This window comes from Pleurodeles waltl, chromosome 3_2, assembly GCF_031143425.1.
Source record: "Pleurodeles waltl isolate 20211129_DDA chromosome 3_2, aPleWal1.hap1.20221129, whole genome shotgun sequence".
NCBI lineage: Eukaryota > Metazoa > Chordata > Amphibia > Caudata > Salamandridae > Pleurodeles > Pleurodeles waltl.
Genome location: NC_090441.1, coordinates 202337232 through 202362930, shown reverse-complemented (window position 1 = coordinate 202362930; position 25699 = coordinate 202337232). Strand labels below are relative to the sequence as shown.

Here is a 25699-nt window from a genome sequence, read left to right as displayed (position 1 = left end):
AACTCTCTGGGGTTTTCACTGCAGCTACCGCTACTGCCAACCCCCAGACAGGCTTCTGCCCTCCTGGGGTCTGGGCAGCCCAGTCCAAGGAAGGCAGAACAAAGGATTTCCTCTTAGAGAGGGTGTTACACCCTCTCCCTTTGGAAATAGGTGTTAAGGGCCTGAGAGGAGTGGCCTCTCCTGGCCTCTGGGAATGCTTTGAAGGGCACAGATGGTGCCCTCCATGCATAAACTAGTGTACACCGGTTCAGGGTTCAGGCGCAAAACTGGACAAAGGAAATGGGAGGGACACTCCCCGGTCCATCACCACCCAACTGGACCCAGAGCTCCTCCAGTGTGTCCCAGACCTCTGCCATCTTGAATGCAGAGGTGTGAGGGCACAATGGAGGCCTCTGAGTGGCCAGTGCCAGCAGGTGACGTCAGAGACCCCTCCTGACAGGTGCTTACCTGGTTAGGTGGCCACTCCTCCTCTGAGGGGTATTTAGGGTCTCTCCTGTGGGTTTCTCTTCAGATAACGAATGCAAAAGCTCACCAGAGATCCTCTGCATCTCTCTCTTCAACTTCTGTCAAGGATCGACCGCTGACTTTTCCAGGACGCCTGCAAAACCGCAACAAAGTAGCAAGACGACTACCAGCAACATTGTATCACTTAATCCTGCCGGCTTTCTCAAATGTTTCCTTGTAGTGTATGCTCTGAGGGCTGTCTGCAGGTCGACGGAATCTTCCCCCTTCTAACGCAGGCACCAAACTTCTGGTCTGCATCACCAGTTCTCTGGGTCCCCTCTCACCTTGACGAGTGTGGTCCCTGGAACACAGGAGATGGATCCAAGTGACCCGACAGTCCAGAGGTCCTTCTCTCCAAATTTGGTGGAGGTAAGTCCTTGCCTCCCCAGGACAGACAGTAATCCAGTGTACTGCGTGAACTGCAGCTGCTAGGGCTTCTGTGCACTTTTGCCAGGAATCCTTCATGCACAGCATAGCCCAGGTCCCCAGCACTCCATCCTGCATTGCTCAACTCGCTGAGTTGACCACCGACTTTGTGGGACTCTCCTTTGTAGTGTTGAGACGACCGCGGTGCTCAGATTTCTTGAATGCCTGTTCAAGTGCTTCTGTGGGTGCTGCCTGCTTCTGCGTGGGCTCTCTCTTTTGCTGAGTGCCCCCTCTGTCTCCTCCTCCAAGGGGCGACCTCCTGGTCCTTCCTGGGTCTGGGCAGCACCCATTTTCTTTAACCGCGACTCTTGCAGCTAACAAGGCTTGTTTGCAGTCTTTCTGTGTGGAAACAACTCTGCATCCTCCAGCACGCCATGGGACATCTTCTGTGCAAAGGAGAAGTTCCTGGCATCTCCCGTTGTTGCAGAATCTTCAGCTTCTTCCACCCAGAGGCAGCCCTTTTGCACCTTCATCCGGGGTTTAGTGGGTTCCTGCCCCCCTTGGACACTTGCTTGACTCTTGGACTTGGTCCCCTTCCTTTACAGGTCCTCAGGTCCAGGAATCCATCTTCAGTGCTTTGCAGTCAGTTGTTGTCTTTGCAGAATCCCCCATCTCGACTTTACTGTCTTTCTCGCGTAGTAGGGTAACTTTACTCCTACTTTTCAGGGTCTTGGGGTGGGGTATCTTGGACACCCCTAGTGGTTTCTTACACTCCCAGCTACCCTCTACACACTACCCTAGGCCTGGGGGTCCATTTGTGGTTCGCATTCCACTTTTAGAGTGTATGGTTTGTGTTGCCCCTAGGCCTATGGTCTCCTATTGCATTTGATTGTGTTCTACAGTGTTTGCACTACTTTTCTAACTGTTTACTTACCTGATTTTGGCTTGTGTGTATATTTTGTGTATATTACTTACCTCCTAAGGGAGTATAACCTCTGAGATACTTTTGGCATATTGTCACTAAAATAAAGTACCTTTATTTTTAGTAACTGAGTATTGTGTTTTCTTATGATATAGTGCTAAGAGATATAAGTGGTATGGTTGGAGCTTTGCATGTCTCCTAGTTCAGCCTAAGCTGCTCTGCTATAGCTACCACTTTCAGCCTAAGTTGCTAGAACACCTCTAATCTACTAATAAGGGATGATTGGACCAGGTACAAGGCGTAAGTACTATAAGGTACCAACTATAAGCCAGGCCAGCCTCCTACAGAATCATTCAGGGAGCTGTGCGTAACAGGAAGGAGTGCTGGGGGCTGGAGCTTCAAGATACCTTAAGATCCTGTGGACAGGATGCCAACAAGCCTTGGTAGCTGCAAAGGATGTGGTGCACAGGGGTACTGTCCTACCTTGGTAGTCAAGGGCTTACCTCCACCCAAGTGGGACAGCTGGAAGAGAGGACCGTCGGAACCACTTCAGTCCACTAACAGTGATCTAGGATCCACACAACTCAGCAGGACAGGGAATCCACACAGCTGGTCATTGTCGCAGTTGGTGCATGCAGAAGCAAGGGAGTTACTACTTCACCCCAAAGGATATTCCTTCTTCCTTCTGATGCAGGCTAAAGACAGGCTTTCCTTAGAGGATGTATGACTGGAAAAATGTTGCAGTTGCTGGAAGGAGCCGTGGATACAAAGTTGCAGAAGGCGTCTTGCTTCTTTGTTGCAGCTTGCTGGGTCCTGGAGCATCAGAATGCAGTTTCTGCGGTCAGAAGTCGAAGTGGAGGGTGGAAAGGGTTCCTGCTGGAGTCTTGCAATCCGAAACTGAGGAACCACCCAAGAGAGAGACTCTACATAGCCCTGAAAGGGGGATTGGTCATCTAGCTGGGTGACCACCTATCAGGAGGGGGCTCTGACATCACCTGCTGGCACTGGCCACTCAGATGCACCCAGAGTTCCCTGGCAAAACCTAGGGACCCTCTGGAGGAGCTCTGAGCACCACCCCTTGGGTGGTGATGGACAGGGGAGTGGTCACTCCCCTTTCCTTTGTCCAGTTTCGCCCAGAGCAGGCACTGGGGGTCCCTGAACCGGTGTAGACTAGTTTATGCAAAGAGGGCACCAAATGTGCCCTTCAATGCATTGCCAGTGGCTTGGGGAGGATACCCCTCCCACGCCTGTTACACCTATTTCGAAAGAGAGAGTGTGTAACACCCCTCACCCAAAGGAAATCCTTTGTTCTGCCTTCCTGGGCTTGAGCTTCTCAAGCAACAGGAGGGCATAAACCTGTCTGGGAGGTGACAGCAGCTTGGGCTTCTTGGAAACCCTCAGAAGGCTGGAATGTCAATACTGGGGTCATACAAACAATACTTGCAAAAGTCTGGGGTATGATTCCAACATTTTTGATACCAAACATGCCTATGTTCGGAGTTACCATTATGTAGCTGGACATAGGTAGTGACCTATGTCCAGTACACGCAAAAAACGGTGTCCCCACAGTCACGAAGTCTGGGAAAATGGGCCTGGAGTTCATGGGGGCACCTCTGCTAGTGCAGGGGTGCGCTCACACACAGGTACTTTGCACCCTGACCTCTGGCCTGGAAGGCCTGCCACAGGGGTGACTTATAAGTGACCTGATGCAGTGAAAAGTGGCAGTAAAAGGGTACTTGCTCCTTTTCACGCAGGCTGTAATGGCAGTGCTGCAGAACCCTTTGCTTGGGCTCCCTATTGGTGGCACAGTATATGCTGCAGCCCATAGAGATCCTCTGGAACCCCAATGCCCTGGGTACCCAGTTACCATATACTAGGGACTTATAATGGGGCACCAGTGTGCCAATTGTGGATGAAATACAGAGTTTTGGGTGAGAGAGCATAATCACTGGGGTCCTGGTTAGCAGGATCCCAGTGAACACAGTCAAACACACTAACATCAGGCAGAAAAAGGGGGTAACCATGCCAAGAAAGGGGGTACTTTCCTACAAGGCGTTGTATATTTCTTAGCCTCAAACAAGTATCTATTGTTCAGTAGCTGATTCAAAACTGCCATCAGATCGTGGCAGCTTTCTTTCTGTTCGACATAGGTCATAGTCACGTCTCTCCGGCTTCCTGTGTCCTGCAGAGAGTGCCATTCTCAATATCATACCAGCCAGCCAGTTCAGACTATCCAATTCTCTATGCCAAGATTTAAAATGAGTCAGTTTGGTGACCGGGCGTTATTGCATTGTATTGTAATAGTATTTGTATAGTGCTTACCACCCCTGACGAGCCACCAAAGTGCTTTTCGGCGAGTAGCACGCTACTTCAGAACCCAACAAGAATTAGTGATGGATTAGTATCAGGAAATATGAGTACAGTTTTTGTATTATTATGAGTTAATTTGAGCCGCGGATATGGGAGTTTGTTAGATAGATTGACTGGAGTAATGGAGGGGTGGAGGAGGAAAGAATCCAAAAGTGTTAATTGGGAGTATATGGTAATAGGATTTAGGCTTGGGATGAGTAAATTGGGATAGCGAGAGGGAAGAGTCTGTGGAAGGGGTTAGGGAGATCATAGTAGCAGGGTGAGATAAATGAGGGCGAATTTGGTAGGGTTGTTTGGGAGGTTATGGTAGTAAAGTGAGGTTTGGTGAGTTAGATGTGGAAGCAGAGGGAAGAGCTTAGGCAGAGTTATTTAGGAGATTAAATTAGTAGAATGGATTTGGGATGAGTCAGAGTGGGAATGGAGGATAGATTGATAGAGACATGACATATGATGATGGGTAGATAAGTGTGATATAAGATGAGAGCAGGGATTCATAGATATCTAGTATAGCAACCCATCCAGGAGCCATGCAATGACCCACAAACATGGCAAGCACAGAACAACATACACACATACATATATATATATATATATATATATATATATATATATATATATATACACACACACACACGCCCATGCATACACACATGAATACACACACATATGCATACATATATGTACATACAATACATATTTAGAACCATGGGTAAATATACTTAGTTAAACAGGTTTAAAGAGTGTGTGTGTATTTTATTGTTATGACATAGTAGCGATACATATTTTCTAAAGAACTATACATAACTAGAAATATACACATAATCAGAAAAAATATTTATCAACATATGCATATGCAGTCCATAGTTGTTTGAACATGGTGGTTATGAAGGAAAGAGACAAGTCTTGAGTAGTTTTCTGAAGACAAGAAAGTTATCTGTGGCTCTTATAGTTGGGGGTGATGAATTCCATAGGTTGGCTGCTTGAACGGAGAAGGATGTACCACCTATAGTCTTTTTATTGTTTGGTGGTGTTCTAAGGCGGGGTGCCAATCTTGAGCGGAGGTTTCTTTGTTGGATGTATTTGGTTATTTTGTTTCTGATAAAAAGAGGTCCTGTTCCATGTATAGCTTTGTGGGTGATACAAAACAGCTTGAAAGTGCATCCTCTGGCAACGGGTAACCAGTGTAGTGCTCACAAGGCAGGGGAGATTTGGGCTTGCGGCTTTACATGCAATAGTAGCCTGGTTGCGCAGTTCTGAATACGTTGTAGTTTTTTCATAACAGATACAGATGATCTATGGTAGAGGTCATTGGCATAATCCAGTTTGGATAGTACAAGCGAGATGGTAGCTTGCACCTTGTGTGGAAATCCGACGTGGGGGAAGATGCGTCGTAGAGTCTTCAAGGTGATGAAGCTTGTTCGTGCTAATTTGTCCACTTGGGCATTCATAGTTAACTTGGAGTCCATGGTGATTCCAAGGTTTTTAACTTCCTTGGATAATTGAGGAGGTGGTCCGAGATCGTCAGACCAGATGCACAGAGGGTCATAACATTTCGAGTCACCACATATGAGTATTTCTGTTTTGTAGGTATTTAGTTTGACATGGCTCCAGGTCATCCACTGATCAACGGCTCTGAGGCAACTGAAGATTTCTGAGTTTTCAATGTTTTTGGGGCGTTCTAATTTAAGTAGTATTTCTGTGTCATTTGCATAGTTGTAGCATGTGAGCTGAAAATCATTGATCAGTTCTGGTAATGATATCATGTATATGTTGAAAAGCAAAGGTGAGATGATTGATCCTTGGGGGACCCCTGCTTTTGTGAGGTAGGGTTTGGACGAGAAGGGGGGTGAGTAGATGATATTAGATCTTTTTTGAAGATAGGAAGTAATTCAGTCGAGAGCAGTCCCTTGTATGCTGGATTCGTGGAGTCTTTGAATTAGGGTGTCATGGTCAACCATATCAAAGGCAGCCGAGAGGTCCAAGAGAAGTATTGCAGCAACTCCATTGCGGTCGACTGTGTTTTTAAGATCATCCCAGATTGCTATGAGTGCCAATTTAGTGCCTCTTCCTGGGCAGAATCCAGTTTGGAAGTCTGAAAGTATAGAATTGTCTTCAATGAATTGTGACATCTGGGCGAATGCTGCTCTTTCTATCAGTTTACCCAGGAAAGGTCCATTTGTGATTGGTCTGTAGTTGTAGGGGTCCTGCGGGTCTAGGTTTGTTTTCTTTAATAACGGTCGTATGTATGCCTTTTTCAGGTCTACAGGAAAAGTTCCTGTAGTTAAAGAGTTGTTGATGATTCTTCTTACAGGTGTGGCAGCAGAAGTAGATAAAATAATTTGACCAAATCCATAAATTCACCTTGGGATATTTGTTGGAAGGACTGTAGAGGCTGGGTTGGTTTATTCTTAGAGGGTATTTTAGGAAAGGGGTTGGTGCTGATGGTTTTCTTCTGTTTTAAATAGGAGTCCAGTGTGTCTGCCTTGGTTGTGTAATGAGTTGCCAGTTTGTTTGTGAAATATTGAGTAGTGGGATGACTTCCTTCCATGCATGTAGGGTTTCGGAATTCATTGAGAATTTTATAAAATTCCTTGGTTGTAGAGTTAGCATTTTTAATTCTGTCCGAGTAGTACCTTTTTTTAACCTTTTTTGATTGATATTTTGTATATTCTGTTAAGTTTGTGTAGCTGCAGGTTGTCTTGACTGTTGTTTGTTTTGAGACAGGTCCGCTGCAACTTTCTGATTTGTTGCTTTATCTTTTTGAGTTCTGTGCTTCTCCAAGGTGTTGGTTTTCTTTTGTCGTGTTTAGTTTTTCTGAGTGGTATTAGGATATCAAAAGTTTCCTGTAGCTACTCATAAAGTTTTGGAACTTAATTAATTGTATCTAGATCTGTGTTGGCTGTTAGTTGTGTTTCTATATCATCAAAATTGAGTTTGCTCCATGGTCGATAGGTGCACGTATATAAGTAGTTGTTGAGTGTGTTGATTTGTGGAGTTTTATGACGTAAAGTTATCAAAAGGTGGTCTGACCATGTGATTGGCGTGATGCTATGACTGGTATCTAGTTCAAGCTTAGCAAAAATGACATCTAGGATGTATCCAGCCATGTGTGTGGGATTGTGTACAATCTGATGTAGGTTCAATGTGACTAGGCCAGTGGTGATAGCTTTTGGATGGGGCATATTGGGTTTGTCAAACCAAATGTTTAGATCCCCAAGAATGCATAGGTTGGAGTATAGTGTAATTAGATTTGAGACTGTATCTAGAAAAGTATCTGGGAATGTCGAGTTGTTAGGTGGAGGTCTGTAAAGGAGGAGAAAGTTACAGGCGGAAGTTGGAGTAGGGTGGCATCTGGTGAGGAAGGCTTCACAACCTTGTATGGAAATGTCTGTTTTACTGAGGTTTATTGCCTGTTTGAATATAATAGATAGTCCACCTCCTCTCTTGCCTATACGGTTTTGTGTGATGGTTTGATAGCCCAGATGAAGGGCTTCATGCAACACTGGGGCCATGTCATCTCCCAACCAAGATTCTGTTATGAATAGTAAGTCAGGTTGTGTGTCTGTGAACAGGTTGTAGATGTGGTGCTTGTTCTTTTAGAGTGATCGAGCATTTATGAGCTGGCAGTTTAGAAAAGGTGTGTTAGTGGTAGTGTTGTTTTGTTTAGGAGAAGGGTAAGTAGTATAATATGAGCTTGAAGCAGGAGTGTTGTTAGTTATGATAACTGTGTGAGGCTCACAATAGTCTTTCTTTTCAATATAGTGTTCCTCTTCCAGCAGGTTAAGGAGGCATTTTGTTGGGTCTGTGTGTGTGGGTGGTGGACTTGGTGGCTGAGAGAGACATGAAGAGTATATTGTTTTTTGTATGGTAGTCTTATTATGTAATAGACAAGGGGATGCGAGGTTGTTAAGAGTGGCATGTTGCTTATTTTGTTTGCGTCTGTTTAGTGTGGATAGAGTATGGGTTAGGGGTGGTGGAGGAGCATGTGGATCATGATTTAAGGCTCTAAATTGTGCAATGGAGGAGAGGCGAGTGAATGAAAGTTTCTGGGTTGGGGTGCTTGTGGTAGGTGTTTGTGAAGAGTGAGAAAGTAGGGGTAAAGATAGGACGGGACTTTTATTGTTGTAGTCCTGAGGGTGGGAGTGGGTTTGACAATAAGTATAATGAGAATTTGTGTTGATTTTATGTGCTGATGTGTGTGATCTGTATTGTTTTTGTGGAATAGTGAGAGGGGATGTTGATGTAGTTGTTTTCGGTGAGGGATTTGTATGTGAGTTAGTGCTGGTGAGTAGAATTGGAGTGTTAGAGGGGGTGTTGATGTGTTTTGGAGATAAATGTATGAGGTGTGTAAGAGGGGATGGTTGTGTGTCAGGGGAGTTAGTGTTAGTTGTGATAACTGCAAGAGGTAAAATGTGTGGTGGAGTGAAGTGTGGGGATTGTATGGTTGTGTGTAATTGGTGAAGAGAGGGGAAGGGTGTTTGTAGATGGTGTGTTGGAAGGCTGGGTTTGGCCATTGTTATGATAAAAGGTGGTCTGTGTGGAGCAAACGGAGGATAGTGTTGTTGGTTAGTATGAACAGATAGTTTGTATCTGGAAGGCTGAGAGAAATGTATAGTGTGGTTTTGTGTTGTGTGGGTGATGGTAGGTTGTGTTAGTGGGAGTGGACAGAGTAGTCTTTGTTGTGAGAATGCAGGTGTTTGACTGTTGTAGTTGTGGAGGATATGTGTATATGTGTTGTATAATGGGCATTGTGCTGGGTGATGGGACATTGCAATCTGTGTGCGGTCAGTTTGTAATGCATGAGTTGGATGTCTTTGCAGATAATGTGTTTGCATGTTGACTGATGTGTAGGGAGTGAAATCATTCCTGGTCATTTGAGAATTGGGCAGCATTTCTGGCCCTAGTCCCTACCAGTCCCGAACACGCCCAAACAGGCAACTGCCTGTGTCCTCTCCACCCTTTGCCTCGACGCCTGGGCTGAGACGCCCTGAGTCCTAGGCTTAATTAGCCCTACTGGCCAATGGGAACCTGGTCCTAACCCTAACCAATCCAATTTGTAACCCTGATTTAAACAACTAATGGGAGATCCAGCCCTAATCACCATTCATACCCCTAATCCTGACCACCAATCACAGCCCCAGATCCAACAACCAGATTCCCAGCCCTATTCACCAATCACAGTCCTAGAACCAGCAACCAATCAGAATCTCAGCCCTATCCACCAGTCACAGCCCTAGAATCAGCAGCCAATCAGATCCCCAGCCCTATCCACCAATCACAGCCCTAGAACCAGCAAACAATCAGAATCTCAGCCCTATCCACCAATCCCAGCCCTAGAACCAGCAACCAATTAGAATCTCAGCCCTATCCACCAATCACAGCCCTAGAAGCAGCAACCAATCAGAATCTCAGCCCTATTCACCAATTACAGCCCCAGCCCTGGAACCAGCAACCAATGGAAAGACCAGCCCCCAACAACCTATCACAACAACATATGCAACAACCAATAGGACCTTATATAAGGAGCAAGTTAACTGAAGTCCAGTCCCTGTGGCTAGGGAGGAGGCAGCTGCTGCTCTATTCAGAATCTCCTTGGATACAGACAGGCTGAATCCACACTTCCAAACTAGCAGAGTCTACTTTCCAGGTAAGGGAGAGATTGTTTAAAAACAAAACACTGGAATACTGCTTGTCGCGCAATCTGAAATGTGGCTTTTTTAAGGCAAAAAACAGGGGGAGCAGACAGTTTCTAAACATAATTTAAATCACAGAAACAGAATAAACAGTCTCCTAAAACACACTCTGCAAAATATGTAGCCTTTTTACTTAGAAAAGAGGGGGGGAGGTAATGAAGTCATGTGCCACAAACTAGAAAGGTAATTCACACAGTCACAGCAACAACAAAAAACAAAAAAATAAATACAAAAATAATAATTAAAACAAACACCACTTTAAAAGGTCAAGCTGCTTGAAACACAGAGAGTCCACAGTAAAACAGGCACGGGTAGCTGAAAAAAACACTTTTGAACAAATAATACTATTTACCCAGAAAAGTCAGGGGGCTCCTTACCTAGGTCTTTTAGAAATCCTTCAACAATGGGCTGTATTATGACACAGGGAAGATGCTGAGGCTCACAAAATGGAGGTGGCTGTCTTAGGCTTCCCTCCACAAACTTAAGGGGCCAGAGCAAGTGTGGGGGGGGAGGACCCAGGTTGCCAGGGACTCAGAGAGTCAATCAGCTAAGTCCAGTCCCTGTGGCCAGGGAGGAGGCAGCTGCTGCTCTATTCAGAATCTCCTTGGATACAGACAGGCTGAATCCACACTTCCAAGCTAGCAGAGTCTACTTTCCAGGTAAGGGAGAGATTGTTTAAAAACAAAACACTGGAATACTGCTTGTCGCGCACTCTGAAATGTGGCTTTTTTAAGGCAAAACACAGGGGGAGCAGACAGTTTCTAAACACAATTTAAATCACAGAAACAGATTAAACAGTCTCCTAAAACACACTCTGCAAAATGTATGTAGCCTTTTTACTTAGAAAGAGGGGGGGAGTATGAAGTCATGTGCCACAAACTAGAAAGGTAATTCACACAGTCACGGCAAAATAAAATAAAAACACTACTTTAAAAGGTAAAGCTGCCTGAAACACAGAGAGTCCACAGTAAAACAGGCATGGGTAGCTGAAAAAAAAACTTTTGAACAAATAATACTATTTACCCAGAAACGACTGGGGGTCCCTTACCTAGGTCTTTTAGCAATCCGTGAACACTGGGCTGTATTAGGACACAGGGAAGATGCTGAGGCTCACAAAATGGTGGCCCAGCTGGATGAATTCACAGAAGGACTAACAGCTCTTGCTCCAGAGCTTACAGTTTTCTTTAAAATACGTGTGACTGTCAGTGCCAAGGCTTGCTTTCAGTAGCAATACAAAAAACAATTGTGTATTCCCGTGTTCCTTATGAGTGGGCATTTCTACGTCAGGAATGCGTGGCTATTTCTGAAGCCATAATTCGTTACTGAATAATTCTGCTTTTTCTAATGTCGCAGTGAACGAGTAAGTCCCATTTTGCAATTCCTAATACATGGGTATTTTTTTACTATTTAGCAAGTGTCTTTTTCTAATGCCCTTTATACTGGTGAATGCATGTTGGGGGAGGAGGGTCGAGGGTGTACATGTATCAGGGTCGCTGAATGAAGTCTAAAACAAGTTTACCCCGTCTTAAAAGGAAATTACATTTGCATTTTAGTGTTTACAGCGTCAACATCTGTATCTATGAACCGGGAATTTTCAACCAGTAAACTTTGGCAGATTTAGCCTTCTGAAATTTCCCACCCAAAAGTGCATGGGTTGTGGTAAATAGACAAAAACCTGTGATTCCTGTGCAAATATGTCAAAGAATTGGGGAAAATGGGCCACTCATAATGAGAGAGTAAGATTGTTGAGTGCATATCTGCGTTCTCATTAAGTGGATACTTTTGAGTATAGTGAGCCTCAGTTTCTGAATGCTCAAGAACAAATGATTCTCAATGGCAGGTTTTAGATACCAGTGAGTGGATATTTCTTTATTTTGACCAGGAGCTTTCCTTTGCTCTTAGTGACAAGAGGTACGTACACCCAGTAGGTCGCAAGTGCATGGATATTCCTTAAACTCAAACAAAGAATTTCTGTGGTCTGAGGAGAAGGTCTGAGTTTCTAATCACCCAGGGTTATTAATCATAGCTGCAGTGCTACACGGTTTGTCTCAAAGTCACCTCTTGCTTTATGTTTCAGGATGCTCTGGAGGATGAACCCCTGGTGCTCATCATTGATCAGGCACACTACATTGATTCATTTTCCTGGCAGTTCCTGGCCAAGCTCTTTCTCACACAACCTGTCTTCTTTATTATGGCACTGTGCCCCTACCGCCATGAGAGACCCCCACCTGAGGCGGCACTGACTTTGATGAAAAGCGTGAACACTGTCTACATCTACCTGGGGCCGCTTAAACCTTCTGTCATCCCAGATCTGGCCTGCCAAACGCTGGGTGTGATCAGCATCCCCACAGAGGTGGAAATGTAAGTGCTCTATTGATGAAAAGTGTCGCTGATGAGTGGTGTGAATGAAGACTGAATCAAGTGCACAACCAATGAAATGTCTTAAATGAGGAAAGTGAATGAAGCCTGAATCAAGTGCACTCCTGACGAAGAGTGTATTTGATGGGGGTGTAATTGAAGAATGAATCAAGTGCACTCCTGATGAAGAGTGTATTTCATGAGAGGTGTGAATGAGGACTGAATCAGCTACACTACTGATGAAGAGTGTCTCTGATGAGGGTTGTGAATGAGGACTGAATCAAGTGCACTCGTGATGAAGAGTGTATTTGATGAGGGGTGTGAATGAAGACTGAATCAAGTGCACAACCGATGAAGTGTCTTTAATGAGGGGTGTTAATGAAGACTGAATCAAGTGCACTACTGATGAAGAGTGTCTCTGATGAGGGGTGGGAATAAAGACTGAATCAAGTGCACAACCAATGAAGAGTGACTTCACTACTGATGAAAAGTGTCTCCAATGAGGGGTGTGAATGATGTCTGAATCAAGTCGACTACTGAATAGTGTCTCCAATGAGGGTATGATTGAATCAAGTGCACAACCGATGAAGAGTGTCTTCGATGAGGGGTGTGAATGAAGACTGAATCAAGTGCACTACTGATCAAGAATGTCTTCGATGAGGTGTGTCAATGAGGACTGAATCAAGTGCACTACAGAGGAAGAGTGTCTCTGATGAGGGATGTGAAAGATAACTGAATCAAGTGTACTACCGATGAGGTGTGTGTCCAATGGGGGGTGTGAATGAGGACTGTAAGAAAGTACCATCTTGCCTGGCATGTTACCCCCATTTTTACTATATGTATGTTTGTTTTTGCCTATGTGTCACTGGGATCCTGCTAGTCAGGACCCCAGTGTTCGTAATGTATGCCCTGTATGTGTTCCCTGTGTGGTGTATAACTGTATCACTGAGGCTCCGCTAACCAGAACCTCAGTGTTTATGATCTCTCTGCTTTTAATATTGTCACTGCAGGCTAGTGACTAATTTTACCAATTCTCATTGCCACACTAGAACACCCTTATAATTCCGTTGTCTATGGTACCTAGGTACCCAGGGTATTGGGGTTCCAGAAGATCCCTATGGGCTGCAGTATTTCTTTTGCCACCCATAGGGAGCTCACACAATTCTTACACAGGACTGCCTCTGCAGCCTGAGTGAAATAACGTCCACGTTATTTCACAGCCATTTTTCACTGGACATATGTAACTTATAAGTCACCTGTATGTCTAACCCTCAATTGGTAAAGGTTAGGTGCAAAGTTACTTATTGTGTGGGCACCCTGGCACTAGCCAAGGTGCCCCCACATTGTTCAGGGCAAATTCCCCAGACTGTGTGAGTGCGGGGACACCATTACACGCGTGCACTACGTATAGGTCAATACCTATATGTAACGTCATCATGGTAACTCCGAACATGGCCATGCAACATGTCTAGGATCATGGAATTGTCCCCACAATACCATTCTGGTATTGGGGGGACAATTCCATGCATCCCCTGGTCTCTAGCACAGAACCCGGGTACTGCCAAACTTGCTTTCCGGGGTCTCCACTGCAGCTACTGCTGCTGCCAACCCCTCAGACAGGTTTCTGCCCCCCTGGGGCCTGGGCAGCCTGGTCCCAGGAACGCAGAACAAAGGATTTCCTCTGAGAGAGGGTGTTACACCCTCTCCCTTTGGAAATAGGTGTGAAGGACGGGGGAGGAGCAGCCCCCCCCCCCCCAGCCTCTGAAAATGCTTTGATGGGCACAGATGGCGCCCTCTCTGCATAAGCCAGTCTACACCAGTTCAGGGATCCCCCAGCCCTGCTCTGGCATGAAACTGGACAAAGGAAAGGGGAGTGACCACTCCCCTGACCAGCACCTCCCAGGGGAGGTACCCAGAGCTCCTCCAGTGTGTCCCAGACCTCTGCCATCTTGGATGCAGAGGTGTGAGGGCACAATGGACAGCTCTGAGTGGCCAGTGCCAGCAGGTGACATCAGAGACCCCTCCTGATAGGTGCTTACCTTTCTCAGTAGCCAATCCTCCTCTGTGGGCTATTTAGAGTCTCTCCACTGGGCTATTCCTCAAATAACGAATGCAAGAGCTCATCAGAGTTCCTCTGCACTTCCCTCTTTGACTTCTGCCAAGGATCGACCGCTGACTGCTCCAGGTCGCCTGCAAAACCGCAACAAAGTAGCAAGAAGACTACCAGCAACATTGTAGCGCCTCATCCTGCCGGCTTTCTCGACTGTTTCCTGGTGGTGCATGCTCTGAAGGCTGTCTGCCTTCACCCTGCACTGGAAGCCAAGAAGAAATCTCAGTGGGTCGACGGAATCTTCCCCCTGCTAAAGCAGGCACCAAACTTCTGCATCACCGGTCCTCTGGGTCCCCTCTCATCCTGACGAACGTGGTCCCTGGAACACAGGAGCTGAGTCCAAGTGTCTCCCACAGTCCAGTGGCCCCCCTATCCAAATTTGGTGGGGGTAAGTCCTTGCCTCCCCACGCCAGACAGTAATCCTGTGTACTGCGTGAACTGCAGCTGCTCGGGCTTCTGTGCACTTTTCCAAGACTTCCTTCATTCACAGCCTAGCCCAGGTCCCCAGCACTCTGTCCTGCATTGCCCAACTCGCTGAGTTGGACTCCGACGTCGTGGGACCCTCCTTTGTGACTCTGAGTTGACCCCTGTCCTCAGATCTTCTAAGTGCCTGTTCTGGTACTTGTGCGGGTGCTGCTTGCTTCTGCGGGGGCTCTCTGAGTTGCTGAGCGCCCCCTCTGCCTCCTCCTCTAAGGGGCAACCTCCTGGTCCTTTCTGGGCCAAAGCAGCACCCAAAATCCTCAACCGCGACTCTTGCAGCTAGCAAGGCTTGTTTTCGGTCTTTCTGTGTGGGAACAACTCTGCATCCTCCAGCATGCCGTGGGACATCTTCTGACCAAAGGAGAAGTTCCTGGCACCTTCTGTTGTTGCAGAATCTTTGGCTTCTTACACTCAGAGGCAGCCCTTTTGGACCTTCAGCCAGGGTTTAGTGGGTTTCTGCCCTCCCGAACACTTGCGTGACTCTTGGACTTGGTCCCCTTCCTTTACAGGTCCTCAGGTCCAGGAATCCGTCTTCAGTGTCTTGCTGGCGGTTGTTGTCCTTGCAGAATCCCCTATCTTGACTTTACTGTCTTTCTAAGGTAGTAGGGTAACTTTACTCCTACTTTCAGGGTCTTAGGGTGGGGTATCTTGGACACCCTTAGTGTTTTCTTACACTCCCAGCAACCCTCTACAACCTACACTAGGCCTGGGGTCCATTCGTGGTTCGCATTCCACTTTTGGAGTATATGGTTTGTGTTGCCCCAGGCCTATTTCTACCTATTACATTCTATTGTGATTCTACCTTCTTTGCACTACTTTTCTAACTGTTACTTACCTGTTTTTGGTTTGTGTACATATAATTTGTGCATATTACTTACCTCCTAAGGGAGGGTATTCTCTGAGATACTTTTGGCATATTGTCACTAAAATAAAGTACCTCTATTTTTAATACCTCTGAGTATTGTGTTTTGCAGTGCTATATGATATAAGTGGTATAGTAGGAGCTGTGCATGTCTCCTAGTTCAGCCTGAGCTGCTCCGCTATAGCTACCTCTATCAGCCCAAGCTGCTAGAACACCTCTATTCTACTAATAAGGAATAAGTGGACCTGGCACAAGGTTTAAGTACCACAAGGTACCCACTATAAGCCAGACCAGCCTCCTACAAGGAGCGAATCAAATGCAGAACCGATGAAGAGTGTCTCCAATGAGGGGTGTGAATGAGGACTGAATCAAGTGCACAACCAATGAAGAGTGTCTTAAATGAGGGTTGTGAATGAACACTAAATCAGCTGAACTACTGATAAAGTATATCTGATGAGAGATCTGAATAATGACTGAATCAAGTGCACTACCTATCAAGAGTCTCTGATGAGGGATGTGAATGATAACTGAATCAAGTTGACTACCGATAAAGTGTGTCTCCGATAAGGGGTGTGAATGAGGACCGAATCAAATGCACAACTGATGAAGAGTGTGTCCGATGAGGAGTGTGAACGAGGACTGAATTAAGTGCACAACCAATGAAGAGTGTCTCCGATGAGGGGTGTGAATGAACAATGAATCAAGTACACTACTGATGAAGAGTGTCTTTAATGAGGGGTGTGAATGCATAATAATTTAGGTGCACTACCAATGAAGTGTCTTTAGTGAGGAGTGTGAATGAGGACTGAATCAAGTGCACAACCGATGAAGAGTGTCTTTAATGAGGGGTTTGAATGAAGGCTGAATCAAGTGTACTACTGGTGAAGAGTGTCTCCGATGAGGGGTGTGAATGAGGACTGAATCAAGTGCACTATGAAGAGTGTCTCTGATGAGGGGTGTGAATGAAGGGTGAATTAAGTGCACTACCAATGAGGGATGTGAATGAAGACTCAATCAAGTGCACTACCGATGAAGAGTGTCTCCGATGAGGGATGTGAATGAAGACTGAATCAAGTGCACTACTGTAGGAGGCTGGCCTGGTTTATAGTGTGTACCTATGGTACTTACACCTTATAACAGGTCTAGTTATCCCTTATTGGTGAAAATTAGGCAGTGTCTAGAAGCCAGGCTCTCTAGAGGTTGCGGTAGCTGAGCAGCAAAGGCTTATCTAGGAGACATGCAAAGCTCATGCAATACCACTGTAGTAACATTACTCAAACACATGAAAGAAAACACTCAGTGTTACAAACATATAGGTACTTTATTTTGGTGACACAAATACCAAAAATACCATAGAGACTATTCTCCTTTAGGTGGTAAGTATTTCACAAATTACATACACGAGTATGCAGAAATAGGCATAAAAACAGTTAGAAAACAGTGCAATTAGTGCAAATCTCAATAGGACCTAGGTGGAACATATACTATATACTAAAAAAGTGGAATGCAAATGTTGGTTTCCCACCTAGGCAACTGTAGTGTGTAGAGGGGAGCTGGGAGAACTAGAAAACCCCAAAGGTAAGTACTAGAACGCACCTCGGTGCCCAGGAAAGCAGGAGTAAAACACAGTAACTTTCCCAGAACACACACAGAAATGAAAACAAGGATTATGCAAGAACCAGAAGAGGCTCCAACAGTGGATTCCTGGACCTGAGGACCTGTGGACGAAGGAGACCAAGTCCAAAAAGCACAGAAGAGTCCAGGAAGAACAGGAGACCCTGCTAACTCGGATGAAGGTGCAAAAGAAGAACCACTGGTGAATAAAAACAGTCAGTACTGCAGCCAAGAAGACGGAGTCGGGTTGCTGGTTGGTGTAAATGATGTCCCATGCCTGATGGAGAATTGCAGTCTGGTTTGTGTTGCTGGAGTCCTCCAACAAGCCTTGGCACAGGCAAAGCTCTTGGTTAGCGGAAAATGGCGCTGCCCGGGTCCAGGAAGGACCACGTGGACTCTACCCAGGAGGGGAAGTCAGAGGGGGCTCCCAGTGACTCAGAGAGCCCACAGAAGACCAGGAAGCATACACAGGTGTCCCACAGCATGAGGACAAAGGTGCAAAAGAGGCCCACACAGCATGACAACAAAGGCTCCCACACTGTTGGAGAACCACTCAGGAAGCTGTGCATTGCGGGATAGAGTGCTGGGGGCCGGTGCTGCAAGATTCACGAAGAACTTCATGGAAGAATGCCAACGAGCCTTGGCAACTGCAAAACATGCAGTGCATAGGGGTACTGTCTTGCGTGGGGAGGCAAGCTCTTACCTCGATCAGAGTTGGACAGGAGGACATCAAGACCGTTGTGACCACTTAATTATACCACCTGTGATGCAGGATCCATGCAGCTCAGCAAGAGAGGGGATCCACGCAGGCGGTCATCATTGCAGTAGGTGCCTTCTGAAGCAGGGGACTCCAAGGAAGATTCCTTCACTCTTCTGGTGCAGGCTGAAGACATGTTGTTGTCAGAGGATGCACAACCGGGAAACAGTAACTGTTGCTGGCAGGAGCTGCGAATACAATGTTGCAGAAGGCGTCTTGCTTCTTTGTTGCAGTTTGTAGAGTTCCTGGAGGGTCCAGATGCAGTTTCTTCGGTGAGAAGTTGAAGTGAAGGATGCAGAGTATTCCGGCTGGAGTCTTGCAATTCGAATGTGAAGAACCACCCAAAGGAGAGACCCTAAATAGCTCTGAAAGGGGAATTGGTCAGCAAACCAGGTAAGCACCTAACAGGGAGGCCTCTGACGTCACCTGCTGGCACTGGCCACTCAGATGCTCCCAGAGTTCCCTGCCAACTTAGAATTCAAGATGGCAAATCCCAGGGACCCTCTGGAGGAGCTCTAAGCACCACCCTTGGGGTGCTGATGGACAGGGGAGTGGTCACTCCGCTTTGTCCAGTTTTGTGGCCAGAGCAGGGACTGGGGGTCCCTGAACCGGTGTAGACTGGATTATGCAAGAAGGGCACCAAATGTGCCCTTCAAAGCATTTCCAGTGGCTTGGGAAGCCTACCCCTCCCAAGTCTGTAAAACCTATTTCCAAAGAAAGAGGGTGTAACACCCCTCTCCCAAAGGAAATCCTTTGTTCTGCCTTCCTGGGCTTGAGCTTTTCAAACTACAGGAGGGGAGAAACCTGTCTTGTGGTGCCAGCAGCTGGTGCTGCCTGGAAAACCTCAGAAGGCTGCATTGATAGTACTGGGGGTCCTCTAAGGAGCCCCCAGAGTGCATGGAATAATATAACCAATGCTTCCAAAAGCCTTGGGGTATGATTCCAACATGTTTGATACCAAACATGCCTATGTTCGAAGTAACCTTGATGCAGTGTAAATGGCTGTGAAAGGCTGCATGCCCCTTTTCACGCAGGCTGCAATGGCAGTCCTGCAGAAGCCTTTGCATGGGCACCCTATGGGTGGCAAAATATATGCTGCAGCCCATGGAGATCCCCTGGAACCTAGGGTACATGGGTGCCTAGGTACCATATACAAGGGACTTATAAAGGGGCACCAGTATGCCAATTGTGGGTGAAATACTGTGTTAACAGTATCCTACAACCCATTTCAGAAGGTGAGAGCATAACTACTGGGGTCGTGATTAGCAGGATCCCAGTAGACATGGTCAAGAACACTGACATCAGGCAAAACATGGGGGTAACCATGACAAGAAAGAGGGTACTTTCCTACACAAGCTCCCTCCCTAAAGAAGGGACAATAAGGCTAACCTTACCCAGATAAGTCTTCATTGTCTAAGTGGAAATATCTGGAGAGTCCATCTGCATTGTAGTGGTTAGTCCCAGGTCTGTGTTGCACTTTAATGTCCATACCCTGTAGGGAAATGGACCACCTCAACAATTTAGGGTTTTCTCCTTTCATCTGCTTAAGCCATAAGAGAGGTTTTTGGTCTGTTTGAAAAATGAAGTTAGTACCAAAGAGGTATGGTTTTAGCTTCTTCAAGGCCCAGACTGAAAAGACACGCCAATGTATTTTATCCATGAAACAAAGTGCTTTTATTCAGCTAAGACTTGTACAACCAACCCTGGCAGGTTCTGCTTCCAACTGCCTTCATCACTGCCCTCAACATTCCACCATTCCTTATACTGTTACTAGGCAACAGCTGCCCGTCATATTCTATCTACAACCCAACACATCTCCCCCTCCTACACAGGGCAAACATAAGAGCATACTTAGTCACATACATGTATATACTATTGAATAAAGTAACATGACCTAACGTACCCCAAAATAATTCAACTTATACAAATAACTGTACTGGTCATTTACCATGTTGTTACTATATCATGCCACCAAATTCTGATGATGTGCACTCACATTTAAACTATGTACAAATGGAATTATTATTTTTTTCTCGATGTCTGGAGACTCACCACGTTCCTTGACGTTGGTGACACCACAAGTTATATAATCCTTCAAATACACAGGCTTCTTCACAGATCTCTTCCCCCCTCTACCCCCATTCCTCCTTATTCACATCTTCCTCCTTGTTACTATCCACCATGCCCTTCCACTTCCGCACTTCCACTTCATTCAATTTTACCACCCTGCTCACAATCCACCTTTTGCCATCATCCAGTTCCACACTATACTCATTCACCTTCACCACTCGTTTAGGCACAGACCACCTATACAGGCCTTTCCTGGTTTTATCCCACAACTTAGTCCTCACCCAATCCCCCACATTCAAATGGCATTTCTTCCAATTCTCCTTATTTCTCTCATCGTACATCTCCTGCTTTTCACTCACACAACTCAACAATTTCCTCTCATCCACCTTATCCCTTCCGGATTTACCCATCCACCCTGGCACAGCTTTAGTACAAGGCTTCCTACCTTTCAACAACACAAACTGAGTTTCCAAGGTGAGGGAATGCAGAGTGGTGCGATAACTCCACAATAGATTATTTATCTCCTTCCTCCAATTTAGACCATTTTGTACTGATAACTGTATGTTCTCACTCAATACCCTGTTGAATCTCTCTACTAGTCCGTTCTTTCTGGGATGTGCCACAGCCATTCTAATGGGTCTAACGCCACACCCCTCCACAAAATCACTAAACTCACCAGATGTAAAGTGTGGACCATTGTCTGTCACTACCGCCTCTGGATACCCCGTCTTCTCCAGACCTCTTCACAAAATTCAATGATCACATCTGACCTCACATCCTTCACTATGCTCACCTCCGGCCATTTGGAATGATAGTCTAACGTCACTATAGCAAAGATTTTCCCATTTGTATCCAAAACAAAAGGACCACATATATCCATACCCACCTTCTGCCAGGGTTTAACTGGGAATGGAAACGGAACTACCGGAGTTCTCCCCCCCACATGAGACTTATTCCTACACGCACAACAGTTTCTTACAAACTTTGCCACATCCCGGTCTATTCCTGGCCACCAAAAATCCTCCCTCACTTTCCTTTTCATTCCCGACGTACCCATATGTCCTTCATGCAATACTTCCAATAGTTTTCCCCTTAAACCATGTTGAACAATTAACCTGTCACCTCTCCTCAACAACCCGTCTTGATCCGAAAACTCAGACCACACACTCTTAAAATCTGATATTACATTAGTAATGTCTTCCAACTCTGACCAATGTTTACCCAAATTCTTTCTTAGCACTTGCAGTTCCACATCTTCATTCACTGATTCTAGCCAAACCTCTACACTGATAGCGCTTGTTCCCTAATCTTGGACGCTTGCGACCATCCACTCCTCATCTTCCTCACCCTTTACACCTTCAATCGGTAATCTGGATACGCAATCCACAGTCACGTTATTTACACCAGGGACATACTTCATCACAAAATCATACTCTTGCAGACTGTACATCCACCTTGCTATTCTGGAAGATGCTCGACCGGCACCCTTTGTGGTAAATACATCAATTAAAGGTTTGTGTTCTCAGTTCGAACATTCTTCCCCAAACATAGTTTCTGAAATACCTTACCCCCCACCAACAGGCAAGAGCTTTTTTCTCGATAGCAGAGTATGTTACTTCTACCCCCTTCAATGTCCTGAAAGCAAATGCTATCACATGTTCTTTCCCTTTTTGTGATTGCATTAATACCACCCCCAGACCCTGCATACTCGCATCTGTTGATAATAATAGTATGATCATCTGTCATAAATGGTTTCAAGTCAACCGCATTGATTATACTTTTCTTCAATGCAGAATACGCCTGTTGACACTCCATAGACCACTCAAACCTTTGATTTTTTTTCATTAGGGAGATCAACGGTTGAGCAATTCCACAAAGTTCTTTACAAATTTTGCATAGTATTCGGCTAAACCCAAAAACGATCTCAGTTGGTCCTTATCCTTGTAATAAGTTCGTCTTTGGTTTCATACCTTCCCCCGACACCGTATGACCCACATACTGAACACACCGGCATTCAAATTTACATTTCTTCATTTCCACAGTCAGCCCCGCATTTTCCAGAATCCAACACACTTTCTTCAATACATTATCACGTTCTTTCACATTTATCGCCCACACCAACACATCATCTTGAAAAAACTTTCAGTTTTCAACTTTCCCTAGCAAATTTTGCATGATTCTCTGGAAAACCGCCAAGGCTGACGCCAACTCAAATGGCATGCGTATAAATCTAAATGCCCCTTCCGGTGTTATGGAAGACGTTAAATGTATTGAATCCGGATGCAGCATGACCTGATGGTATGCACTGGATAAGTCTAGAGTCGAAAATATCTCTCCATCCTAAATACTTGATAACAATTCATTTATGTTCGGTATCGGGTGTCTATCAATCCAGATGTTCTCATTCAAATCTCTCAAATCCACGCACATTCAGATCTTACCATTCGGTTTCTGTGCCAAAACTACTGGAGTTAACCATTCCGAGGATTCAACTTCTTCTATCATTCCCATTTCAGTTCACCTCTCAGGGCTTCCTTTAGTACCACAGGAACCCCCCCTTACTTTATGTACTTTAGGTATGGCCCCTTCTTTCAGCACAATTTATGTTGGAACTTATTCAGACATCCCAATTTATCACCAAACAACACTAGGAATTCTAACCTCCACTTCTCTGATCTTTGTTCCTCACTCCCAATGGTCAACACTTGCTCCTCCGTATTTGGATTCAACACAATCCCTAAAGCTTTTTGTTCACTCCAACCTAGTAAACACCTTCCACTCTCTACCACATAAATGTCACTGGTGATGCCCCTCTGTTTGAACTCCATTTCCCCTTAGAAATAGCCAACTATGAGTATTCTGTTTCCTCCATAACACATCAATTCAATATTGATTTAGACAAATTTACTTCCCCCACTCTCATCCACGTTTCTCTATCAATCAGTGTATACGGGGAACATGAATCCGCCCACATACCAACCGATACTCCATTCAATCTTACAAAACACCTTGGTGGTCTATATCCATCGTTACCCAGCATTAACACATCGCCATTACACGATGTATCCTTCGAAACAACATCCTGCAGCATAAGTGTAGGAAAGTACCATCTTGCCTGGCATGTTACCCCCATTTTTACTTGTGTGTCAGTTTGTTTTTGCCTGTGTCACTGGGATCCTGCTAGCCAGGACTCCAGTGCTCATAGTTTGTGGCCTATATGTGTTCCCTGTGTGGTGCCTAACTGTATTACTGACGCTACGCTAACCAGAACCTCAGTGTTTATGCTCTCTCTGCTTTTAAAATTGGCACTGCAGGCTAGTGACCATTTTCACCAATTCAGATTGGCACACTGGAAAACCCTTATTATTCCCTAGTATATGGTACCTAGGTGCCCAGGGTATTGGGGTTCCAGGAGATCCCTATGGGCTGCAGCATTTCTTTTGCCACCCATATGGAGCTCAGACACTTCTTTCACAGGACTGCCACTGCAGTCTGAGTGAAATAACGTCCACATTATTTCACAGCCATTTTACACTGCACTTAAGTAACTTATGAGTCACCTATGGGGGTCATTACAACCCTGGCGGACGGTGTTAAAGCTGCGGTAATACCGCAAACAGGCCAGCGGAAAAAAAAGGGAATTATGACCGTGGCGGAAACCGCCAACATAGACAGCCACTTTAACACTCCGACCGCCACGGCGGTACAGACAAGCAGCGCGGTGGTCACCGCCAACAGACAGGCGGAAGACAAAGTACCGCCCACAGTATTACAACACACCAATCCGCCACCTTTTCCGGGGCGGATTCACCGTGGATAAAAACATGGCGGAAACAGCTTTTGCAATGGGAAAACGCTCACCTGAACACACTCCACGAGGAAGGAGGCTACCATGGAGCCCGAACTCCAAATACTCCCTGCGATTGTGTTCCTGCTCCTCTACGAACACCAGCAACGGCGGCGCCGAAGACAACAGTGAGTACTGCACCTACGACATAGGAGAGGGGGGAGGCAAAAGTCAGGGACACACACATGCAACACCCCCACTCCCACCCCGACCCTCACCCACTACAACACACACACCAATGCATATCCAAACATCACAGTAACAACCCCCAACCCCCCTGGAAGAATGCAAAGACAAAAGGAAATGAGTGCAACCATTGTAATATATCAAAATACAGTAAGCTCATATATACAGAAATATATACACATTAAAAATATATACATCACGATTAGTAGTGCAGGTATGCACATTTCAATGTCCGTGGACCACTGGGCCCACAATGCATGGGCAAGGCCCACACTAGATACCTGTCCACAAACGGAGAGAACACTGCCGGGGCATCAGATAGAAATACAACAGGCACCTCAGGGGGAAAGGAAGGGGGGCACCTCAGCCGGATGACTGCACCACGCCAGTTCCACGACGGGGCTCCATGCCCATTGATGTATCCTGGGGAGTGCAAAGCCACAGTCTCTCAAGTCTCTACAGTGGGTGGCTTGCCCACTGTACCATCCTGGGGAGTGCAAAGCCACAGTCTCTCAAGTCTCTACAGTGGTTGGTTTGCCCACTGTACCATCCTGGGGAGTGCAAAGCCACAGTCTCTCAAGTCTCTACAGTGGTTGGTTTGCCCACTGTACCATCCTGGGGAGTGCAAAGCCACAGTCTCTCAAGTCTCTACAGTGGTTGGTTTGCCCACTGTACCATCCTGGGGAGTGCAAAGCCACTGTCTCTCAAGTCGATGCATGTCTCCACAGGTTCTGGAAGGGGACTGGTGCCCAGAGTGCTTCATCCTGTCAAGGATTCAGGTAGTGTATGCAGTTCTCCACTGGTTCTAGAGGGGGACTGGTACCTAGAGTGCTTCATCCTGTCAAGGATTCAGGTAGTGGATGCAGTTCTCCACTGGTTCTGGAGGGGGACTGGTGCCCAGAGTGCTTCATCCTGTCAAGGATTCAGGTAGTGGATGCAGTTCTCCACTGGTTCTGGAGGGGGACTGGTGCCCAGAGTGCGTCACGCTCCCCGTGACGGTCCCAGTTCTGTCACTGTCCCAGCTGCAGATGGGCTAACGATGCTTGAGTTGGCGGTCTTTGCCCTGTTCAGCGGTGCTTGACTTTGCTGTCTCTGACCTGTTCAGCGGTGCTTGCCATGGCGGTCTGTGCCTTGTTCAGCGGTGCTTGACTTTGCTGTCTCTGACCTGTTCAGCGGTGCTTGCCATGGCAGTCTGTGCCCTGTTCAGCAGTGCTTGACTTTACTGTCTCTGACCTGTTCAGAGGTGCTTGCCATGGCGGTCTTTGCCCTGTTCAGCGGTGCTTGACTTTGCGGTCTCTGACCTGTGCAGCGGTGTGTGCCATGACGGTCCCTCAGTGCCCAGCGGGGCTGTGGCTGCCGGTGGACTCCTGGGCACTGACTCTGACGGTGGTCTCCTGACCAGTGACGATAGTGCTGCCCTCCTGGGCACTGACTCTGGCGGTGGTCTCCGGACCAGTGACGATAGTGCTGCCCTCCTGTGGCAGTGGTCTCCGGACCAGTGACGATAGTGCTGCCCTCCTGGGCACTGACTCTGGCGGTGGTCTCCTGACCAGTGACGAT

The 25699-nt window shown here is 46.3% G+C and overlaps 1 protein-coding gene across 1 annotated transcript in view; it reads left to right on the top strand.

Moving 5' to 3' along the window:
- The window catches only part of ADCY10 (adenylate cyclase 10), a 1855427-nt gene that overhangs the window by 1798216 nt on the left and 31512 nt on the right, over positions 1 to 25699 (top strand). Inside the window, exon 24 of the mRNA XM_069226523.1 lies at positions 11945 to 12216. Within this exon, the coding sequence (XP_069082624.1) occupies positions 11945 to 12216 (272 nt within the window). The remainder of the gene's footprint in view (positions 1 to 11944; positions 12217 to 25699) is intronic.